A 22,420-nucleotide genomic window follows, 5' to 3' on the forward strand; every position below is an offset into this window, starting at 1 on the left:
TCTCTATATATATATATATATATATATATATATATATATAGTACCGAATTGTTGGCATTAATCAGTTTAAAGTTTGTTTTTTCAATTTTCTTTCCTAGGATTTTCTGGAAATTGTTCAATCTGTTGAAAATTAAATTATGCAAGCTCATTATGAAAATTTAATGAAACTTGTTATCTAAACTTATCATGCAGATAAGGCCTCATCTTCGGTGCAGGTTTGGTCTATGAAGTTTCGTTAAACAAAGCAAAGTTCTTTAGCAAAGTTTATTAGGTGGTGTAGTTTTTTTTCATATTTGTTGTTGTCTTTCCTTTGTTCTTCATTGTTATTGAAGTTATTATTAAGGCGTCAATAATAAGTAAGGCAGGTCGCACAACGTCGAAAAAACGTTAAAAAATCGAAAGCGCGCGCAAAAGATACAAAGCCACAAAAAGTAAATCTACCTACACACAGTTAGTTCCTAAAGATAGCTCGTAACTATATAACATTATAACATTGTATAACAGTGTAAAGTAAACACTGCTTTGTCATCTAATTAAAATTTACATATTTATTTTAAATGGTAAGGTCATTGAATAATAACATAACATACGTTAAAAATTGGCAAAATCTAAGAAACCCTTATAACCTAACAGTAAATATCTAAAAAAACATAGTCATCACTTTGGACATGCTCCACAGACGCTATGCCAGTTCCTCCTAATGTCGGATATTGGACTGCTACGTTATAAAAGACCAAAAAACATTTAGTAAAACCGTTATAAGAACTACAACTGCCTGCCCTCCCATCCACCAAACGACAAAACTTTCGAATCGTTTTTCCTTACCCGTGTTAGCATTTACCGACCTGCTTTTTATGCAATCTACCTACAGAACAATCAGTAAAGTAAATCGGCTTCAGCTACATGCCTCCAGCTTCAACGCATTCGCTCGTCCAGAACGACGTCCAGCTAATTCTTATTCACTAATGAATTCTATCTACCTGCCACCACCTACCAACCTACCTGTAGTTAGTAAGCAGTAAAATGAAATTTGGTAATTGGTGATGAATTGTTTCTTTCCATAATTGATTGTCTGGTAAAGATTTATATTTAGTAAATTAGTTTTTATTTGATTGTTTAGTTTTGAATAAATTAAATTCTTTATTTATGATATCACTATTGTGATAAACATTGCATTTTTTGATAAACAATCAGACTCGTTTGAATAAGTCATTATTTGGAACTACTTCTTTCTTTTCATTAAATTTTCATTCTCTCGCCACTTTCGGGTTTTTCATTTTAGATTCATCTTTCTTTTCGACGAACACTGAACATTGTTGAAGGTGCGTCATAGGTGTTTGTTGTCTTGTTATTTGTTTCATTATTCCACTTATTAAGCATGTCAGCACATTTATTCCACTTATTTGCAGGAAATCAATAACATCATCTCAATGAAATTTCTTTACATTACATACAAGAAATACTAGTTATTCTTGATTATTTCTCAAGTTGTAGTTTTGCGTTCTTCAAGATTTTGGTCCCGATTATTTTTTTTATTTGTTCATTTGTATCAATACTTTCGTTAGATGTATTTTCTAAGAAAGCGATAACAGGGAGTTGGACATTTTAATCTATGTTTTAGTTTTCCATAAAAAAATGTTTATTCATTGAAATTGTAATGTCGTTCTGTTCAGTTATTGCAACAAAAGCTCATAGATCTGACCTGATCAGGTGTTCATCCTTTGTTCGCCGTTCGACGTTCTTCTGCCACGAAATGCTCGACCTAGACGTTCAACCCGCCAGATCTCTGGGAAATGAATATTGGGAGTTTATTTTAGGTTATTTTATTTTTTATAATTTATTTTATTTTGTAATTTTATGTAAAATTTTAAAATTAATTTTTTCTTTTGTTTTTTAAATTTTATTTATTTTCATTTAGATTTGATTTACTCAATTTAAGAAAAACTTTTATTAAATTTTAAGGGAATTAAAAATTTCATTCGTTGTGACTGTAACTTTGTTTCTTATAAGTTATAATTGTTTAATAATTGTTACAGCAGAAACCTCTCTCTAGTAACCTATCCTATAATTTAAGTATAATAGTTGTTATGATTAATTAATTATTATTAATGTTAATTAATTAAACAACAAAACACTCTAAAACTAATACTAAACAGAGCATAAATTAGTAAAATTGTAAGATGGCATCACGCAATCCACTGTTTTCTACTGTACCAGCAAAACGAAACATGGCATATATAATCCATAACACAAAAAAAAATGAAAAAACTTTTACCATACAGACTTTTATTAAATTTTAAGTGAATTAAAAATTTCCATTTCCATTAATATTTGTTAGTTTATTGGTGTTTATAATGTGTCACGCAGAGTAAAGTACATAATATATAATAAATCTCCATCCACGATAAATATTGCTGCTGAACTGTTGAACTGCTAATGACATGGTAATGTTTTTGGTAAATTAATCATAACTTTGATTAAAGAGGCAAACAATATAATGATATTTGCAAAACATCGGTAGTTTAACTAAAAAATTCTCAAAAACATCATTGAAAAAATTTCATGGAAAAATTAAATTAAATCTACGCACGCCGACCATGAACTTGTTAGACTGCTATAAAGCGTGCATATGAAATATATATTAAAAAATTTTTTTATACCGAATATTATTTTAAAAAGTATTTGTAAAAATTTCTGTAACTTACAATTAAAAATAAATTAAAAAAATTTTTTTTAAATAAATTTTTATTTGCGCGTCGTAATGCTATTATTTATTATCTTTGGTAAGAGTTCATTTTCCTTCTTCCTTCAGTAGTAAGCGGCGAGGCTTTTGAAGATTTGCTTGATTTTTATTGTTTTGTTTGATCTAATTTAATTAAATGTGATAGAAAGTTTTTTTTTAAAGATAACTACCATCCAATGAAGGTTGACACTAAAAAAAAAAAAAAAGTAGAAAATTTTAACAAAAAATGTATTCTGGAAAGCGCCAAAATTGTTGATCTTGATCCAGATATGCAACACAGTCAGAGGTTGTTTTTATATTTATAAAATATTTTCAAGCTCTAAGTTTAATTATGAATATTTAAAATTTTTATTCAATGTTAATTTTTGTATATTTGTTATTGCATTAGGTGGGTCTGTAAGCACTATGGAAATGTTTAACCATCTGCAAATTTGCATCTGTACTTTCAGAGTTGCCAGAAAGCAAATTTTTAAAAGCGTTGGCCTGGTTGAAGGATGTCGAGGCTAAGGCAAAAGATGGGTCATGGGAAAAAAGTCCTTTTTTACAAGACATTCCTTCAGTTGTTGAGATTGAGGTTGGTTGGTATGTTTGTTTTATCAATTTATTTGGTAGATTGAAAATCAAAAAAGTACATTACAAATCACACTAACAAATCCAATTAGTCTGCAACAGTACATTGTATATCACAGTGTCAAAAACAATATGCAAGTAGTTAAAACTATATGACAATAATAATTAATTAAATTAAAAAATTACGATATTAAAATTTTACCAGGCTGTTGAAGCTGACGTATCAAGCAGCAGTGAACAGGAGGATGTTGCAGATCATGTGGCCAGTGGCAGTCAACCAGTAATCATAGAAGATGATATTGCTGATAACTTACAGGTTACTGCGCCAGAAGAAAATGGGCAAGCTGCCAATTCAAACATTTTGTATCCTGTTGCTATCAAGCGCAAAGGACGTTCAGCAAAAAGGAAACAACAATTGTTTCTATAACCAAACTTACATTTGAAAATTTGCGTCCGTCTGCGCAAGATCAACTCAGACTCTCATGGGTTTTATCTGAAGAAACAGCCAAAAACTGTGTTCAAACGGATTGCATAGCATCAATTAACGACGTTAAAGAAATAATTGATCCAAGATGCACAGATGACCGTGCTAATATGTCCACCTTGAAACAATATTTTTCAAATGAAGCATGGACAAAATTAGAAAATAAGATGTGGTCAATTGGACAAAATTTGTATGTTTGTGTTGTTTGTGGACATCACTCTGGAAGAGACAACCAAACTCGTACTTCTGGAGTGCATAAACTGGTACCACTGTTTATGTGTTGAAATGAAAAGGCTACCGAAAGAAACATGGTTTTGTCGACAGTGTTGATATAACAATCTTGGGTCTTTTGGTAACTGTTTCGTCTTAACACATGAACAATGTACCCGTGTGCATTACTGTGTAAATATGTGTATTTGTCTGTGTGTGTTACTATATGACAATTGATGCAATAAATTTTTCATTTTAAAAATTGTCATTCTATAACAAAAATGCTTTATATTGTCTTAATAAACGAATAAACGTCAAATTTTGCGCTTTGACTGCGTCCTGTATCGTCAAATAGCGTCAACTCTGTTGTACAGACTTCTGTCACTCAACGTCGAATTCGTTGTGCGATTCTCACGCTTTTCACCGTCTAAACGTCGTATTCGCCCGCTCATGATTCGCACGCCTTAAAGCATTTCGACGTGCGGGTTCCTTACGATTTATAATTTTGAACGTCGTAATCGCCCGTTCGTGATTCGCACGCCTTAAAGCATTTATACGTGCGGGTTCCTTACGATTTATAATTTCGAACGTCGTAATCGCCCGTTCGTGATACGCACGCTTTATAGCATCTCAAAGTCGAATTTGACGTGCGGTTTCTCAAGGTTTATGATTTCAAACGTCTAAACGTCGTATTCGCACGCCTTATCGGCGTGCGGGTTATTTTCTATTTCCATCTTAACGTCGAATTCGTCGTGCGATTCTCACGCTTTACACCGTTCAAACGTATTCGCCCGCCCGTGATTCGCACGCCTTATAGCATCTCAACGTCAAATTCGACGTGCGGATGCCTCAATTTATAATTTCAAGCGTCGTATTCACCCGCGAATTGCACGCCTTATAGCAAGCAACGTCGAATTCGCCGTGTGGCTTCACGCTTTATAGCATTAACACGTTTAATTCGCCGTGCGGATTTTTCACGCCTTATCTCAACGGCGTATTCGCCGTGCGATTCCGCACACCTTATAGCACTAACCTTAAATCAATGTGTAACGAGACACTTAGATGTTTTTAAATAGACATTGCTTACTTTTAATCCCGGAGCTCATGTACATCGCTCACTTGTAACATTATACCTATAAATATAACTTAAAAAACTTAAAATTTTTCAAATTTTTAAATTTTGTTAAAAAAACTATTTTTCTTTTCTCAGACTTAACTATGACTATTCGCCTAGGATGTATTGCCAGAGAAGGTATGGCATTTACTGCTGATGAAGTTAATTTTACTCTACATGCAGCAGTAATTTCCATCTAAGTGACCGTTCAACTTTTGGAGTTATGTTGCAACAGTTTGCTGTCGGAATTGACAGTCGGTTTCACTGCTTGAAGGCTGTTTGTTGCTACAGAAGCTGCTGCTCCAGGCTCTAAAATCCCCTGTCTAATGTTTGATACAATGTTCACCTTTTCTCCACATCATTAAATTTCAATAAAAAAAGCAGCCAAAAGAAATAATATTCTCAAACTACTATTTGGAATAGACTTGGGTCAGAATAAAGAAACACTGATACAAACGTATAAAACAATATCCACACCAGGGATAGAATATGTTTGCCCAGTCTGGTGTCCATATTCTTCAAAAACAAACCTTCAAAAGCTACAAACAATTCAAAACTACGCTCTTCGAATTGCAACAGGCTGCCACAACATCACTTCACAAGAGCATCTTTACAAATGCAAATGGAAAATCTTCTCCATCATCCAACATACCAATTTTTTTTCATCACAATTGTTAATCCAATGTCAAGACCGAACTCATCCTTGCCACATCACCTCCAAACTTATCAACAACAACACATATTTAGACGACATTTTCCCCGAGATCGGGGTTGCTGTTTGGCTACCTATGATGAAACTGAAATACCCCTCGACGCCATTCACATCTGTCACTCGCCTCAGTATCACGCAAACCCGCTTTCACTATGTCCTTATCCACCTGCTCTCTCCATCCCAATCGCGGACGACCCATTCCTACCACTCCTTCAACCTCGAACTCCAACGCTCGCCTAATCCCGACCCTTTCATCCCTTCTCAACACATGTCCATACCACCGCAATCAGGATCTCCTTAGTATCACGCAATCCCTCTTTCACCCTGTCCTTCTCCACCTTCTCCAACTTCTTTCTACTTTTCCTGCTGTTTCAACTAATCCGATTTCATTCATAAGCCGCTCTCTATCTGATTCTATTGATTTTCACCCCATCTCAACTTCTGAATTGATAACTTTAACTGCAACAACAACAACAACACACGTTTAGACGATATTTTCCCCGAGATCGGGGGTTGCCGTTTGACTACCTATGATGAAACCGAAATACCCCTCGACGCCATCCACATCTGTCACTCGCCTCAGTATCACGCAACCCCGCTTTCACCCTGTCCATCTCCACCTGCTCTCTCCATCCCAATCGCGGACGACCCCTTCCTACCACTCCTTCAACCTCGAACTCCAACGCTCGCCTAATCCCGACCCTTTCATCCCTTCTCAACACATGTCCATACCACCGCAATCTCGATCTCCTTATCAATGTCACAATGTCCTCATTCAGTCCCATCATTGACATCAGCTCTGTACTACTCCTCCTATCCTTCACTAACCCCACACATCATCCTCACCATAGCTCTTTCAGCCCTCTGCAGTACACTTTCCTTCTCTCTCCTTAACACCCAAGTTTCACCACCATATACCATCGCTGCTCTCACACATGCTTTATATACCCTCCCTTTCATCTTCACTGACCATTTCTTTCCACACAATACCCCACCCAGTTCCCTAAATTTCATCCATCTTACACGAACTCTAGCCGTAACTGCGCTCAAACATCCTCCATCCGCGTTCAGCTTATCCCCTAAGTAAACAAAGCTTTCCACTCTTTCAATACCACCACTCAACCCCGTCCTTGCGTCCGTCCTATTAATCACACCATGAACACATTTCTTACATTTGAACGTGCCTTCAACCTTTTTCAGTGCCCCCCTCACACCACTACATCTCTTATGCACCCATTTCTAACATCCTATACACAATACCGAGTTAGCCTTCACTCTCCTGTCACATACCCCACAGGGGTCTATTCTACTTATCACTCGCTCCCCACCTTCCCCACTCACCATTACCTTCGTCTTACCAATATTAACTTTTAACCCTTTCTTTTCAATAACACTTTTCCATCTGTCAAATTTTAACTTCAATTCTTCTATGATATCAGCCATCAAGACTAAATCATCTGCATACAAAATCTCAAATAAAAACCTCTCCATTATGTTTCCACACACAACATCCATCACAATTGCAAACAGAAACGGTGATAACACTGATCCTTGATGCACTCCTACCTTAACACTAAAAGCGTCCGACATCCCCCTTCCAACCCTCACCTTTGTCTTTGCCCCTTCATACAGCTGCACCACAGCTTTAACAAGTCTCTCATTCACCCCTTTCTTCCTCAACGCCCATTCAATGACCTTCCTCGGTACTCGATCAAAAGCCTTTTCTAGATCCACAAAACACATGTACAACCTCCAAACCTATTAGTAAACTACAAATCAAGAACACCCTCCAATCTAAATACCTTAACCCTATCCGCCAAAATGACCAGTGAGACCACTCGCCAAGCAGTTAAACAATTTCACCCCAGCTCAGTCAGAGAAGCAATATCAAATAACAAATACACTCCTCCAATTTTACTCAATGGAAGATATAACTATACACAAACTCATTTTATCAATTCACTAGATCAAACACTACCTAGAAAGACAAGAAGATTATTAGCACAATTAAGATCAGACAATTGTCACTTCTCAATGACTTCCAGAACTGAATCAACCCACACATCTCAAACATCTGTTCGGCATCTAACAACAGTCCTAATGTTCAACATGTTTTAAACTGTCCCAACAGAACTTCAGCCATATCATCTTTGGTCAAAACCAACAAAAGCTTCTGCTTGGCTAATAACTACAACAACAATCTTCGCATAACAACAAACACGTTTAGACGACATTTTCCCCGAGATCAGGGTTGCCGTTTGGTTGCCTATGATGAAACCGAAATTCTCCTCGACGCCATTCACATCTGTCACTCGCCTCAGTATCACGCAGCCCCGCTTTCACTTTGTCCTTCTTCACTTGCTCTCTCAATCTCAATCGCGGACGACCCCTTCTTATCACTCCTTCAACCTCGAACTCCAACGCTCGCCTAATCCCGACCCTTTCATCCCTTCTCAACATATGTCTATGCCACGGCAATCTCGATCTCCTTATCTATGTCACAATGTCCTCATTCAGTCCCATCATCGACATCAGCTCTGTACTCCTCCTCCTATCCTTTACTTTAACCCCACACATCATCCTCACCATAGCTCTTTCAGTCCTCTGTTGTACACTTTCCTCCTCTCTCCTCAACACCCAAATTTCATCACCATATACTATCGCTGCTCTCACACATGCTTTATTTACCCTCCCTTTCATCTTCACTGACCATTTCTTTCCGCACAATACCCCACCAAGTTTCCTAAATTTCATCCATCCCACACGAACTCTAGCCGTAACAGCGCTCAAACATCTTCCATCCGCGTTCAGCTTAACCCCTAAATAAACAAAGCTTTCCACTCTTTCAATACCACCACTCAACTCCGTCCTTGCGTCCGTCCTATTAATCACCATGAACACATTTCTTACATTTGAACGTGTCTTCCACTTTTTTCAGTGCCCCCCTCACACCACTACATCTCTTATGCACCCACTTCTAACATCCTATACACAATACCGAGTTAGCCTTCACTCTCCTGCCACATATCCCCCAGGGGTTTATTTTACTTATCACTCGCTTCCCACCTTCCCCACTCACCATTACCTTCGTCTTACCAATATTAACTTATAACCCTTTCTTTTCAATAACACTTTTCCATCTGTCAAATTTAAACTGCAATTCTTCTATGATATCAGCCATCAAGACTAAATTATCTGCATACAAAATCTCAAATAAAAACCTCTCCATTATGTTTCCACACACAACATCCATCACAATTGCAAACAGAAACGGTGATAACACTGATCCTTGATGCACTCCTACCTTAACATTAAAAGCGTCCGACATCCCCCTTCCAACCCTCACCTTTGTCTTTGCCCCTTCATACAGCTGCATCACAGCTTTAACAAGTCTCTCATTCACTCCTTTCATCCTCAACGCCCATTCAATGACCTTCCTCGGTACTCAATCAAAAGCCTTTTCTAGATCCACAAAGCACATGTACAATCTTCGTTTCTTCTTTCTATAATTCTCCTGCAACATTATCACCATGAACAACGCATCTACCGTTCCCCTACCAGGCATAAACCCACACTGCATTTCTTAACTGTCACCATATTTCTCAACCTCCTCTCAAGCACCCTCTCCACTACCTTCATTCCGTGCTCTAGCAATTTCACACCTCTATATGGCCCACAATCTCTCACATCTCCTTTGCCCTTATACAACGGCACCAACACACTGTGTCGCCAATCCTCAGGTATACCTTCATCATCATACATACTGTTAGCAATTCTCATCATAACTTCAATTCCTATCACCCTACTCGCTTTTATATGTTCTGCCGCCACTTCCGCATAACAATCAACCAATTTTTGGTACTAAGTAAAAAAAACCATGTGGTGGTATTTTGTTGCAGACCTAGTATGTTTTCCTGAATACATGGGGTATTTACCGTGGACAAAGTAACAAAAATATTTCCTAGTATTTATTTTAGACGTAACCCTAACTTCTATCTTCAGCAAACGCATGAAACCTGATCTGACTAATAAAATTCACTTATTGATTTTAAGTGAACTTCAGAAGCACTACATTGAATGTCTGATGGCTAATCATTTAATAAAACTTAAGATAAATCGTTCAAAAGTAAACTTAGGATCAATTTGTATATAAATAATGTCAGCAGTCTGTTGCACTGTGCACAATACACAAATTTTTTGACAATTTTTCCACGCCATGCACAAGGTGTACAAAAAGTGTTCAAAGTTTTCTCTGCACCATGTGCATTATACAACTGATTCGTTCAAGGTCAACTAATGATGGGATATGGTTACTCCATGCTAGAAACAAGTGACAATAATGTAGTTACAATTTTACAATAATGTAGTTACAATAATGTAGTTACAATTGTAATAATGTAATTATGTAGTTACAATATATTTGCAGTTGAGTAAAATTCGAATTCAGATGATTTAAAATCATGGTTTCATTTGTTCATATTTGTTTTTGATTTTAAATCAATTTGTGATTGTAATTTCAACCAGAAAAAGCAATAACAACGTTTTTTAGGTAAATTTTTGATACTGCAAATTGTTACTTACTAATTGGTAAAAAATGCTATAAATATGAGATAATTGAGTTATAAACTAATTTCATCCAGTTTTCAATGACTTTATTTGCATTTAAGTTTATTACAATATGATTATAAAAAAATATTAAACAATTCGTAATATATTGCCAGAAAAATTTATTTGTATGTGAAATAAACTTAATAGATAAGCTTATGAACAAAACTAGAACTAAGCAAAAATGAAAAAGAATGGGTGAATAAGATATACAAATAATCATACAATGTTGACAGAAATATAAATGTTCAATTAAATAAAACTATCGCAAATAATAAAAATGCCAAGCATTATAAAAGAGCAAACAAAAATATTATTTACATTTCGGCCAAAACCAAACGCCCTTGGTTTTTTTCATTACATTACCTAAAGACTAATATGTGTATAAACTTTACCGAAATCTAAGCTCAATAATATGTTGGGAAAGTAATCAAGAAGGTGAAAAATATTTGTAGTGGCTTGAAGTGCATGACATGACGTTGTCAATGCTTCCAGTTATGGGCATTAAAAATTGTTAAGGTGTTAAAATTTTGTTTCTTATCTAGATTTGTTGAATTTTCATGTTCATATTTTTTGTGTTCATATCTAGACCCATTGGATTTTCATATGCTTAATTGTAATACTCAGCAAAAAACAAATGTTATAGTTTTTATTGTGTTAAAAATTTATTTCTTTTTTTATCTCTATGTGACGAAAATTTCAACCTTAGTATTTTGCGCCATAATTATCCCAAATTTTAGCAAATTCTTAAACATTTCTTATCTAAAAAGATTTCTTTGGGTCACCTTAAGAGTATCCTTCAATTGATTTTTACGCTAAATCATATTTACAGTGTAATAGATTTTGGTTCTTATTTTAAATTTTGCATTTTTGAGAGGTATCAACATATTGATAATATAATAACAATGTAATAATTTATTTCAACACGATTCCTTGTTGTTGTATCTAAAATAATTTCTAATTATTATTACCAGGCATGCCACTATATCAAGCCATTGCGTTGATCAAATCTCAAGATGATCTATTAAAGAATATTCAACTAATGTATAACCAACACGTCAGCATCATATGTTGTTCATTTGTTGTTAACTTATTATTACACATTTATAATTGTTAAGTGCTTGTAAAGTTTTGATAAATCATTAAATATGTTTTTCTATTTCATCAGCTGTTTACAATTGTTAATTTTTATTCTCAATATGTCCCTAACTACATCCACAACATCAACATTTGCTTTTGGTTACTGAATTTATGATTGAGAGTAGTTAAATGGCTGAAGGCAAATTTGAGTTGGCAGAAGACATTTATGAAAGATCATAATTTTAAAAAAATATATCAACATCATAAATTTTGAAACTGTCTAACAGGTCCCTTGTAGGCTAAGGATGCTCGAAAATAAATAATGTCTCAAAATATTGTATAAAAATGTGGTAAACATGATTAAATGAAAATGTAGAAGACAACTGGAACAGAAATAAAGATGTGTTGAGAATAATAAGAGGTGAACAAGGGCAGAACAGAAATGTACACTATAATGGAATAATATTAGGCTTGATTATGTTCAATAAATTGTTTATTCAACAGAATGCACTTGCAAATGATATTGTACTCGATTTAGCACAAGATTGTATCAGGCTTCATTTTGACTCTTATCTGCAAAGATTGAAGGTGTGTTAATTATTTACAACTTTATTAGTTTTAGTGGTGAATTTATTAAAAACCATCTAAACCGATTATTCGGTTATTAATTAAACTAACTTTTGAAAGAAAAATGTAACCCTCATTGTCAACAAATCAATTATCACTCCGATGTTCACTAAAAACTGTTCTAAAATCTTTCCTTAGTTGGCAACCTGCTTGAGGTTGGCTTTTCCTGTGATTTCTTCAATTTTCAAAATTGAACATATAAATATGCGTTTTGTTTTTTATGTGTTTAAGTCCTTCACTTAGCAAAAAATCTAAAATATCTACGTTGATTCACCACACAATAAGGATTTAAGTGATTCAGTGGCTTATTGTAGCCAATGAGTCACTCAAACATGACATAAAAATTAGTGCTGCTTGTTGGCTTTCGTGTGTCTCCTTATTTACTTTTTTTCATTGGAATCCCATGCCCTCGCCTGGCTCTGCATTCTTTTTAGCTTTTTGTACTTTTTTTCATTATTCGGCACACTGATTCATAAGTTTTGTTTCAAATGTGCTATTTTTTTATTGTAATTTTTCTATCATTAATGCAGGTCATAGAAGTATATGATATGTCTAAAATTAAGCTGAAATATTTGTAAGTTTTTTCCTTTTTTGGTATTATTTTATTTTTTCAACAATACCAATGAATAATAGCATTGTGAACAAAATAAATAAATTTTTGTATCTATTGTGCTTATCCCTGAAGGATATTTTTTTATTCATTTCGGTGATCATATTTCATGCAATTCTTCAAGTGATACTTATTCACCATACACATTCATGTGATGTATCAAATTAAAACATTATGTACATAATGCAACCAAAATTGTAAAAAAAAAGTTGAATGTAGTTGTGAAAGGTTGTTAAAAGTTGTTAATGTCGTTAATAACAAATTTTGTGAACTCAACAGAAATGAGTACTTTAACTCTCCATCTACATTACCTACCATTACACAAATTGATAACTGTTTTGGAGCGACTCATCCCGCTAGTAATATTTTCCAATCATGCTATTTAATTTCATTTTGTTTATTGTTAATACATTGCTAACGTTCAGTGGCGGATCTAGGAGACCGGGGGCCTAGTGCCCCTCCGTTGTGATCAGTTTTTCTATTAAAAGTCAGCAAAAGTCATTGTTTTAACCGAAAAAGTGCGTTTTTTGAAGATAAAATGACGTGATAAACAAAAAAGGTCGTCAGCTACAAATGTTGGTCCCTGGTCAACATTGAAACATTTTCAAAAATTTCCCAAACTTTAGACCCCCGCTAAAGTTGTCTAGATCCGTTATTGCTAATGTTCATGCTGCATTGTTCATTTTATGATTTGTTAGCTGAACTAGCCAATATTTCTGTTGTTTACCTAACCTTCCAACAGTAAATAACTTCTCTACCTAACCTTCCAACAGCAAGTAACATCTGTACCTAGCCTTCCAACAGCAAGTAATTTCTCTACCTAACCTTCTTACAGCAAGTAACCATCTGTACCTAACCTTCCAACAGCAATTAACATCTGCACCAAAACTTCGAACTCCAAGTAACATCCGTACCCAACCTACCAACTGCAAGTAACTTCTATGCTGCAGAGTGTCGGAATCGTCCTCATCTGTTAAAATTAACATTCTACAACCTGATTTACTAATATCTATATTTCTCGAAATTTGTAATCTTTATTCTATAACCTGTTGCTGTCATTTAAAAATAATCGGCCAATAAAATATGCATGTGGTATATGATTAATTCATTTATATATTGATATCAGCATATATAAACACCACAGAATACAATGCAGATAAGACAATTTTCAGTTTGAATTTCAGAGGACTGACATTTATTTTCAAAATACTCGACGGATCAAGTTACGAGGTTCACTCATTTTGTTCATTGCTGATTTTTTTAATTTGCCATATTTAGTTTCTGTCAATGCAATATAGCGGTGTGTTAATTACATACATTTAACTGTATGGTAAGAATAAGGAAAGGAAACGTTATTGTTTTAATTTAACTGTATTAATATAAACATAAATTATATAATGGATGTAATTATAAAATAGTTATTTACGATTGTTGTTATTTTTAACAACTACAACTAGAACAATTATTCTAATGATAATAATATTATTGTAGTAGTCACGAGTTTGCTGAAAAGTTGATACTTTGATTTATTTGATAGACAATTCACGTTGAGAAGTTTGGTTGCGTTGAATATCCTACACAGACATCTCCAGTTGTCACAAGTCTCTTCATTTACTCTGGTCAATCTTTAACTGACGCCATGTTAGACTTATACATTTTGATATATATTTATTATTTTGTTTTTACATTTTTGAAATATATTTTATTAATTTGTTTCTCACCTTATTTTGCCGCCACTTTAACTGCAATAATCTTTGCCGCTCAACATTTATTAGCTAGGTTTAATGATTGACATCTCATAAACAGAGTTCCTTCCATACCGTCGTCGTGTTTTTACGCTGGATTGTATCTTGAAAAGTTGTTGGTGCTTCACAACAAACAGTCAGATAGTTTCACTTTTCAATTCTATTTGATTAGTGATGGTTTGTTTATTTTTTAATTGTCCTATTTTTATTTCAAATGCATTTATGTACTAAAGTTTATTCTGTTTAAAGATGTTCAGTTGTTATTGTTAAGAAATATTAAGCAGAAAGAAAACTTGAAATTAATAGATAAATTTGTTGATACCAACATTGCTTGTGAAACGGTTTTTAAGACATAGCATGTTTGATAAATAAATGGTACAAGAGAATTAGCAATTTGGAATGAAATTTATTTTTAAATATAATGATAATAAAAATGTCAAAAGAGCAAAATTTAATTATTGTTATTATTATTATGCTGGAAATAAATGCAACGTATATTTTTAATATATTTTCATCTTTCTGAGCCACGAAATGTAATGAAATGATTGCAAGGTGATCGATTGATGCAGGCTGCAGATGAGGCATCCCCATATTCATCCATCCATTATGCCACCATTCTTCAAGAAATTAATTTTGGCGATACCACACAAGTTTGTGTTTCGCTGTTTTTATTTTTGGATAGTCGCACTGTACTCAATTTATTTAGATTTCAGCATTTTTTTGCTATAAAAGATTAAAAGTGAATTATCAAAAAATTTTGAGTTCCGTGGTTGTTGTCATTACAAATCGAAGTTTAAATATACTGACCAATCATAACTGTGCCAACTATCAATTTTGTTGTCATTTGGTTTGAAATAGTTACTTTGTTAGTACGTAATGATGAATGCTCACACTTTGGTTGCAGGATGTGATATCAAAGATTGGATCGCCCAGTCGCATGCATTACAAGGATTATGACAAAATGAAGATACATTGTCCCAAAAAACACAACATGTGCTACAACACATCTGATTATTTCTTCAATTATTTGAACTACGGAGTGGTTTGTTTTGCACTTGTGATCTTTTATTATAATAAAACAATGACTTTGATGTTTTATTTTTGTAAGAGACACACAACTTTAATTATAAAATGCAGGACATCTTGTTTGATGCCAGGACTCATGTTGTTAAAAAATTGGTCATGCATACAAACTTTCCAAACCATTTTAACTTCAACATGTAAGTCTGTTAATTTATTTCAGTGTTGAGTTCTAAAATATTTATGTACCATTGACTATTATGTAATTCACAATATAAAAAAATGTTTGGAATGAATTTGAAAAAAGTGTAGGCCTGGGCATGCATAGTAAGGGAAAAGACCTCATATGGCAAGTAGGATATTTGTTTGATTAAATTGTGTTGCTCAAGTTGTTTTAAAGTAAGTGTAGTACAAGAAAACATATTTATTTCTTGGATCCATTTTTAACTTTATGCTAATTAGTGAAAATGTTAAACAAAAAGTTCTTCAAGTCACTATGTATTTTTTAAAATGGAAAAGCATACAATACGTTTGTTATGAATTATATACAAGTTATTTGAATGTTTTGAACATATGATGGTGATGGAACACACGATGAGTAGATGGTGAATAATAGATAGGCTTTGAGCCACGAAACCGAAACTAAGCATGTGTGACAGAAATGAAGAATGAGGAACTTGTAGAAAAATATAACTTGGTAGAGCAGCCTGTTCCTGTAGTGTTATACTCAAAATTGATTGTCAATTTTTTATTTTTCAAGTATTCATATGCTGATTTTGATAATTAATCACTTCAATTGCATTTCTCAATAGTTATTACAGATGCCACTTCCAAATACCACTTAGTGTTTCAAGAAATCTAAGCAGTTTTGATTCAGATGAGCTTGTATTGAATAACAACTTTATAACATTTGACACGAAGGTGTGTTCTGATGCACTTTTAATGTAGTTAATGTCAGATTGATTTAATATTCTGCTGTCCTGATCTTATTGGAACTTAATTTCATTTTTTGATGATCAGTGGTCAAGTGTCATGAAGTATTTAATCACGCCACACACAAAGCCCGTCGTTCGGAACAGGATGTATGATAACCAACTTTTTAGAGAAATACATTGTTTTGGATGCAACGAATTCATTTTTGAAGTTGGTTTTTTAATACAGGTTGTCAATTGCACATTCATTTAAACCATTTTTCAATTTTTGTAGGTTATGTCATGTGACCAAATTGCCTCCGTCACTGTTTACCAACCATCAAAAGATAACAAATAAAGACCATTCATTCATTTCTATCAAAAAAACCGCAGCAAAAATAGACTGATAAGAATCGATTCCAATTTTAATTGGCTGAAAATGACACGAGAACACTTTGCAAATTAAAAATAAACTTGCATCCCGAGAGATTGATTTTTAAAATAATTTTGTGTAATGATTTTTTTATATTTTATTAAATAAAATATCAGTAAATTTCGTAAACTGGATTTAAACAGCTACTAAATAACTATACAATAAATAAATACTATGATACGCAATCCGTTGTCATGTATATGAGACAGTTATGAATGTAACACGATCGGTGTTGTATATATACATAATCATTATTCAATTAGTCACTGATACCGCGCATCTCTGACGTCACATGTCTGTTTAAACATTATTTCAATTTAACTAAGTGTCAACGGTTAAAAAAGTTAAAGGTCTATTACACTTTTTCTAGGTTCATGAGAATCAACAAAACGCCACAAACATCGTATAAACGGCGCAACATACACGAAACATGTGATAGGTCTTTTTGTCATAATCGAAACGAACCCGGCTAGTGCACGCACTGCGAAACAGCACAGTCGACCTTAGGGAAGGTTCAATAGAAATACACCTAAAACACACAAATAATATTGAAACTGCAAGAGAAAACCTGGACGACAACGTCAAAATAATGTACTGTAATTCCAGACATTCCCATCTGAAGATTTCGATAATACTCCCGACAAGAATAATAAAATATACCGATAACACCAATGGTACCGATGAGAAGAAAGTAAGAAGAAGAAAGTAAAATCGATCAAAGTTATATTAAAGAGTAAGTAAATGATACCAATAAAATTAGCACAATAAAATATAACACCGAAGTAATTAGCACAATGAAACATAGCACCGAAGCAATAAAACATACACCGAAGCAATTAGCCCGAACAAATAAACGATGACAATTAGTAAGGATAACAGTAAAATTAACAAAGTCACTGACAATAAATGCTAATTACATGAACTAAGGTCCAGGTTATACAAATTCTCTATATAAACCGCAACAAACGCTGAGGATTATTGAAAAATCGAAATAGGTCCTATACACTCTAGAATGAATTGGAAAACTGTATATTATTCTGATTTTAATAAAATAAATAATGACGACAAGAATGTGGTTAGAAATATCGAGAAATATAACAAAACCTATCCAAACGCTAGAAATTCGGTAAATTTTTATAAATTAATGCATTAACTATGGTCTTTTACCAACATATATATACACACACAGGCAATGTGAAGAACGTTATGCAGTTATTGTCTTCGACCGACTCGATGGCTCCTGCTTCCGAAGATACCGTAAACTTCCTAATTGAGAAACACCCAAAGACACCGATTGACAGAGCTCCAAGCTCTCCTAAAGAAGACTCGGGTATCTCGGTTACATCTCAACAAATTCTCACATGCTTGAGGTCGTTTCCAAAAGGTACTTCGGGTGGCAGAGGCGGCCTAACCCCCGAACATTTAAAAGATGTGACTTCCTCAAAAAACGATTCTCTGGACCTCATCAATGGCATTACCGCCTTCATTAATCTGCGACTGCTCTACCGAGGTTGCACCTTACCTTTTAGTCAGAGTTTTTCAAAGAGCTGCTATTCCGGTAATAAAGGAGCCAGCCGGACTGCTTGAAAAAGGTAATTACAGACCTGACAGATGCAGTGGTTCCTTGGGCCAGAGACGCTCCTTGACGTGGGACGTAACTTTTTCCCACAAAATGGCCGAAAGACAAACCAGTTTTATGTCAACGGAGGCTGGGACCGCCGCGATAAAAGCGTCTGACCAAAAAACAATAAAATATGCCACTTTAAATGATAGCACCAAAATGTTTACACCAGTATGCATTGAAACATTTGGCCCAACTGATGGGCAAACACAAACATTTATTAATCAGTTAATAGCAAAAGTTGTCGAGATTTCCGGCAATCCGGAAAATAAACGTTACATAAAACAATACATTTCAATATTATTACAAAGATTTAAAGCATTTTGTATCATGGAGGGAGCAACGAAGTACCTTTCTGTGCAGGAACCCCAAACATAAATATACATTGGAACCTGAAATTGATTTTAGCTCTCCTCATAGCTTTTATCAACAAAGGGACCATACACACACATACATACATACATACATACTAAATTCATAGATTTTAAATTGTTTTTATAGATGATTTTTGGGTTCATCGGCTGTAATTTTGTCCCGGGTTTGTTTTTCCGTCATTTTTTATCGTTTTTCTGCCCTGCCTCGGCCAATTTTCTCGTTTTTTTTTATCAATATTATAATTTATTCACAGCTCATAGCTGCTACAGGTCACCGGCCTGCGCCAGGTGTGAGCTGTTTTTATTATTATCGGAAAGTTCACTACATTTTAACTTATTTACCTTCTACCGACATTTATTTTTAATTTATTTTTGAAATTAAAATTTAAAGTTTAAATTAAAATTTATTTATAAAAAAAAAAAATTTCCTAAACCAATTTTTAAAATCTGTGTAAAAAAAAAAATAAACTATAAGGGAGAGATTGGGCCAAAGTTTGCAGCAATAGTTGTCTCCTCCCACACTGTTACCTAGGTTTTTGTATTCACTCATTCACTCATTTGCTCACTCACTCATTCATTCATCAATAAAAAAAAAAGAAAAAAAAAAATTAAAATAAAAGTTGAAATACTGGTTAAATATTTAAAGATAATTCAGTCACTCATCCGTTCGCTCGTTCATTCATTCATGTATTCATTCATTCATCCATTCGTTCGGTTGTTTATTCATTCATTTATTTATTCACTCACTCATTCATTCTTTTTTTTCCCTCACTCGTCCGTTCAGTAATTAGCTCATTCATTCCCCCATCATTCACTCATTCATTCGTTTGTTCGCTGGCCCGTTCCTTTGGTCATTCGCTTGTTCATCCATTCATTCATCCATCCACCCCACTTGGTTTGTTTCCTTTCCCTCGTTTCTTGGTTGTTTTTAATCACATATGGCTCCAACGTTACAACAGTGCCCCGTCTGCTTTAACCACTATAGAAGCACTCCAGACGGGAAGTTATGTCGGCACGGAGGTAAAGTGAAAGGACAAGAATGAAAAAAGTTGATCCATCGGGCGCGAGGGCTGCTTCGCCTCTCGGTGCCGCACCCGACCCCAAGCCTGGGTTGCCCACACGGTCGTCGGCCGCATCGGTCTCCGGTGATCCTCTCGGCCTGGATTACTCTGGTGTTTTTGACAAGCTGACGGCCGTGCTGAAATGTGTACCGGTGTACGACCATATCCCTAAGCCATGCAGGGAGAAGTTCGCACATGATCTGAACGCCTTGCTGACGGCTGTTTGTAATGACCCTGGTGACCCGGCTCACTGGGTTAGACTCCACTGTTTTGTCCCATACGTCTTACAGAAGACTTCCAGAGGGGGTCGCCGGGTCAACCAGGGCAATCTGGTCAACATGCGTCTAAGCGAATATTCAACTATTGGTCTTGAAACCCTGGTACTGTGCTTTGATGGGTTCAATAATGCCAAATCACAAAAGCACAACCCCAATCGGTGGATCAACGCTGTGTCATCTTGTATTGAACAGGGAAACCTGTCCTCGGCTGTCAGACTTGTCTGTTCGCCGGAGGGCTTGGCGGAGAGCTCGCCGGCCACCTTCGATAAATTATGTTCCATCCACCCAAAAATTCCGGTGGACAGGCGGTTCTTTCCCGCATTGACACCAACGGCTGGTTGCGTTTCTCCTGCCGAGGTGCTGAGGGCCGTTAAATCGTTTAAAAACGGTTCTTCTGGAGGCCTGCATGGCCTACGACCCCAGCACCTTAAGGATGTTTTTTCAGGCCCCTTGCCAATCGACGACACACTGAACTCCTTAACCCAATTCATTAATTTGATCTTATCTGGAGCTTGCCCACTCTCCGTCCGCCGGTTCTTTTTTGGAGGCCGGCTAATAGCTTTAAATAAGAAAGACGGAGGGGTCAGACCGATTGCGGTCGGGAACGTTTGGAGGAGGTTGGCCGGCAAATGTGCCTTGGCCCTGGTCGTGGTCGAATTCAAGACCAAGTTCTACCCGACTCAGTTGGGTGTCGGGATTAAGGGTGGCGCTGAGGCCGCTGTTCATGCGGTTCGAAGATTGGTCACCGACCTCCCCGATCAATGGGGGTTTCTGAAACTGGACTTTAAAAATGCCTTCAATTCCTAGAGAAGAGACTCGATGTTGGAGGCTGTCAAACCTTTTTGCCCCAATATCTATAATTTTTGCCATTCTGCCTATGGCGGAGTCTCTTCCCTTGGCTACCACTCTTGGGTTGTAGAATCATCCGAGGGGGTACAGCAGGGTGATCCCCTTGGTCCTTTGTTGTTCGCACTAACTCTTCATCCACTCTTAGAGAAAGCTTCGTCCACTTTCGTTTGCGCTTATCTGGATGATATCAGCATAGCTTCGGACGGTCCAACTCTGGCCGATAGCTACGAATATTTGAAGCATAACTCCGCTGCAATTGGCTTAGAGTTAAACATTAAAAAATGCGAACTTCACTGCCAAAGTTTATTTCAGGTGCCACATGCGCTGGCTGAAATACCCAGAGTTGGTGCATTAGAACTGAGTTTTTTAGGCACACCCTTGGTCGAGGGCGATTATCAAATAAAGTTTTTTGACCAAAAGCTCTCTGAGCTTAAATTCGCCCTGGGTCGTGTTTCCTGTCTTTCGGCCCATGATGCCTTGACTATTATCCGCAATGCCCTCAGTTTGCCCAAATTGATGTACTTCCTGCGTACATCTAAACACATTGACCCTTCTAAATTGGGCGAATTTGACGGAGCCCTGCGCACCGCCCTGTCGTCGATTTGCAATGTTCAAGTGACTGACAGTGGTTGGTCCCAGGCTCAGCTGCCGGTGCGATTTGGTGGGCTGGGGTTGCTTAGCGTGGTTCAGCTGGCTCCCGTTGTTTATAATTCTTCTGCCGCTGCCACTCTCGACCTGCAGTCTTCCCTGCTCCACCGGTTTTTTCGTTGCCGCGATATTCTTCCCCCAGTGTCCGCCCCGGGGGACCGTACGCACGTCCAAATTTTGAACGAAGAATATAAAAAAATCTTTCAAAATTTGTTGTCTTCATGCGGCGACGACTTTTTCACCGCTCGTTTGTTGGCCATGTCCAGCGTTGCCAGCTGTGGGTGGTTGAGATCGTGGCTTAACACCTCTGTGGGCACCAGGCTTGACGACGAGTCTGTGAGATTTGCCATTGGCTTCAGACTTGGCCTGGTCATTCAGAATAAATACACGTGCCGATGTGGCGCTGGGGCGGACGAGTTTGGGCACCACGGTTTGGTTTGTCGCCTGGGTGGGGTCCGTCAACTACGTCACTCAGCGCTAAACGATTACATTTGTCGGCTCTTCTCCAAGGCTTCAATCCCGGTTCTCAAGGAACCATCCGGCATTTCTGCGCATGATGGTAGGCGCCCGGACGGATGCACGCTAATGCCTTGGAGAGCCGGCAGATGTTTGGCGTGGGATGTTACGGTCCCTGGCACCCTCGCCGAACGATACGTAAACCTGACAAGTAAAGAATGCGGTTTGGCCGCGGCCAGGGCAGCGGACGAGAAAATGAAAAAATATGG

At 36.2% G+C, this 22,420-nt stretch overlaps 3 protein-coding genes across 3 annotated transcripts; all 3 read left to right on the forward strand.

The window, feature by feature from the left end:
• Nucleotides 1-1,753: 1,753 nt before the first annotated feature.
• On the forward strand, nucleotides 1,754-16,993 carry HELRODRAFT_187040 (hypothetical protein; the record flags this gene model as incomplete). The annotated part of the gene is made up of 15 exons (XM_009019760.1): nucleotides 1,754-1,817; nucleotides 11,413-11,495; nucleotides 12,023-12,106; nucleotides 12,676-12,719; nucleotides 13,035-13,114; nucleotides 13,900-13,985; nucleotides 14,338-14,396; nucleotides 14,562-14,615; nucleotides 14,673-14,677; nucleotides 15,053-15,150; nucleotides 15,405-15,542; nucleotides 15,638-15,720; nucleotides 16,333-16,441; nucleotides 16,541-16,663; nucleotides 16,727-16,993. 15 exons carry the CDS (start codon nucleotides 1,754-1,756, stop codon nucleotides 16,787-16,789), a joined length of 1,173 nt encoding a protein of 390 aa, XP_009018008.1. The 3' UTR covers nucleotides 16,790-16,993.
• A 1,104-nt stretch (nucleotides 16,994-18,097) lies between these two features.
• HELRODRAFT_173150 (hypothetical protein) lies at nucleotides 18,098-18,863 on the forward strand (the record flags this gene model as incomplete). The annotated part of the gene is made up of 2 exons (XM_009019761.1): nucleotides 18,098-18,248; nucleotides 18,394-18,863. 2 exons carry the CDS (start codon nucleotides 18,098-18,100, stop codon nucleotides 18,861-18,863), a joined length of 621 nt encoding a protein of 206 aa, XP_009018009.1.
• Nucleotides 18,864-19,898: 1,035 nt separating this feature from the next.
• On the forward strand, nucleotides 19,899-22,366 carry HELRODRAFT_173151 (hypothetical protein; the record flags this gene model as incomplete). Its single annotated transcript, XM_009019762.1, has 3 exons — nucleotides 19,899-20,731; nucleotides 21,551-21,662; nucleotides 22,259-22,366. The coding sequence occupies 3 exons, from the start codon at nucleotides 19,899-19,901 to the stop codon at nucleotides 22,364-22,366; spliced, it is 1,053 nt and encodes a 350-aa protein (XP_009018010.1).
• Nucleotides 22,367-22,420: the final 54 nt, after the last annotated feature.

Source organism: Helobdella robusta, assembly GCF_000326865.2.
Source record: "Helobdella robusta unplaced genomic scaffold HELROscaffold_25, whole genome shotgun sequence".
Taxonomy (NCBI): domain Eukaryota; kingdom Metazoa; phylum Annelida; class Clitellata; order Rhynchobdellida; family Glossiphoniidae; genus Helobdella; species Helobdella robusta.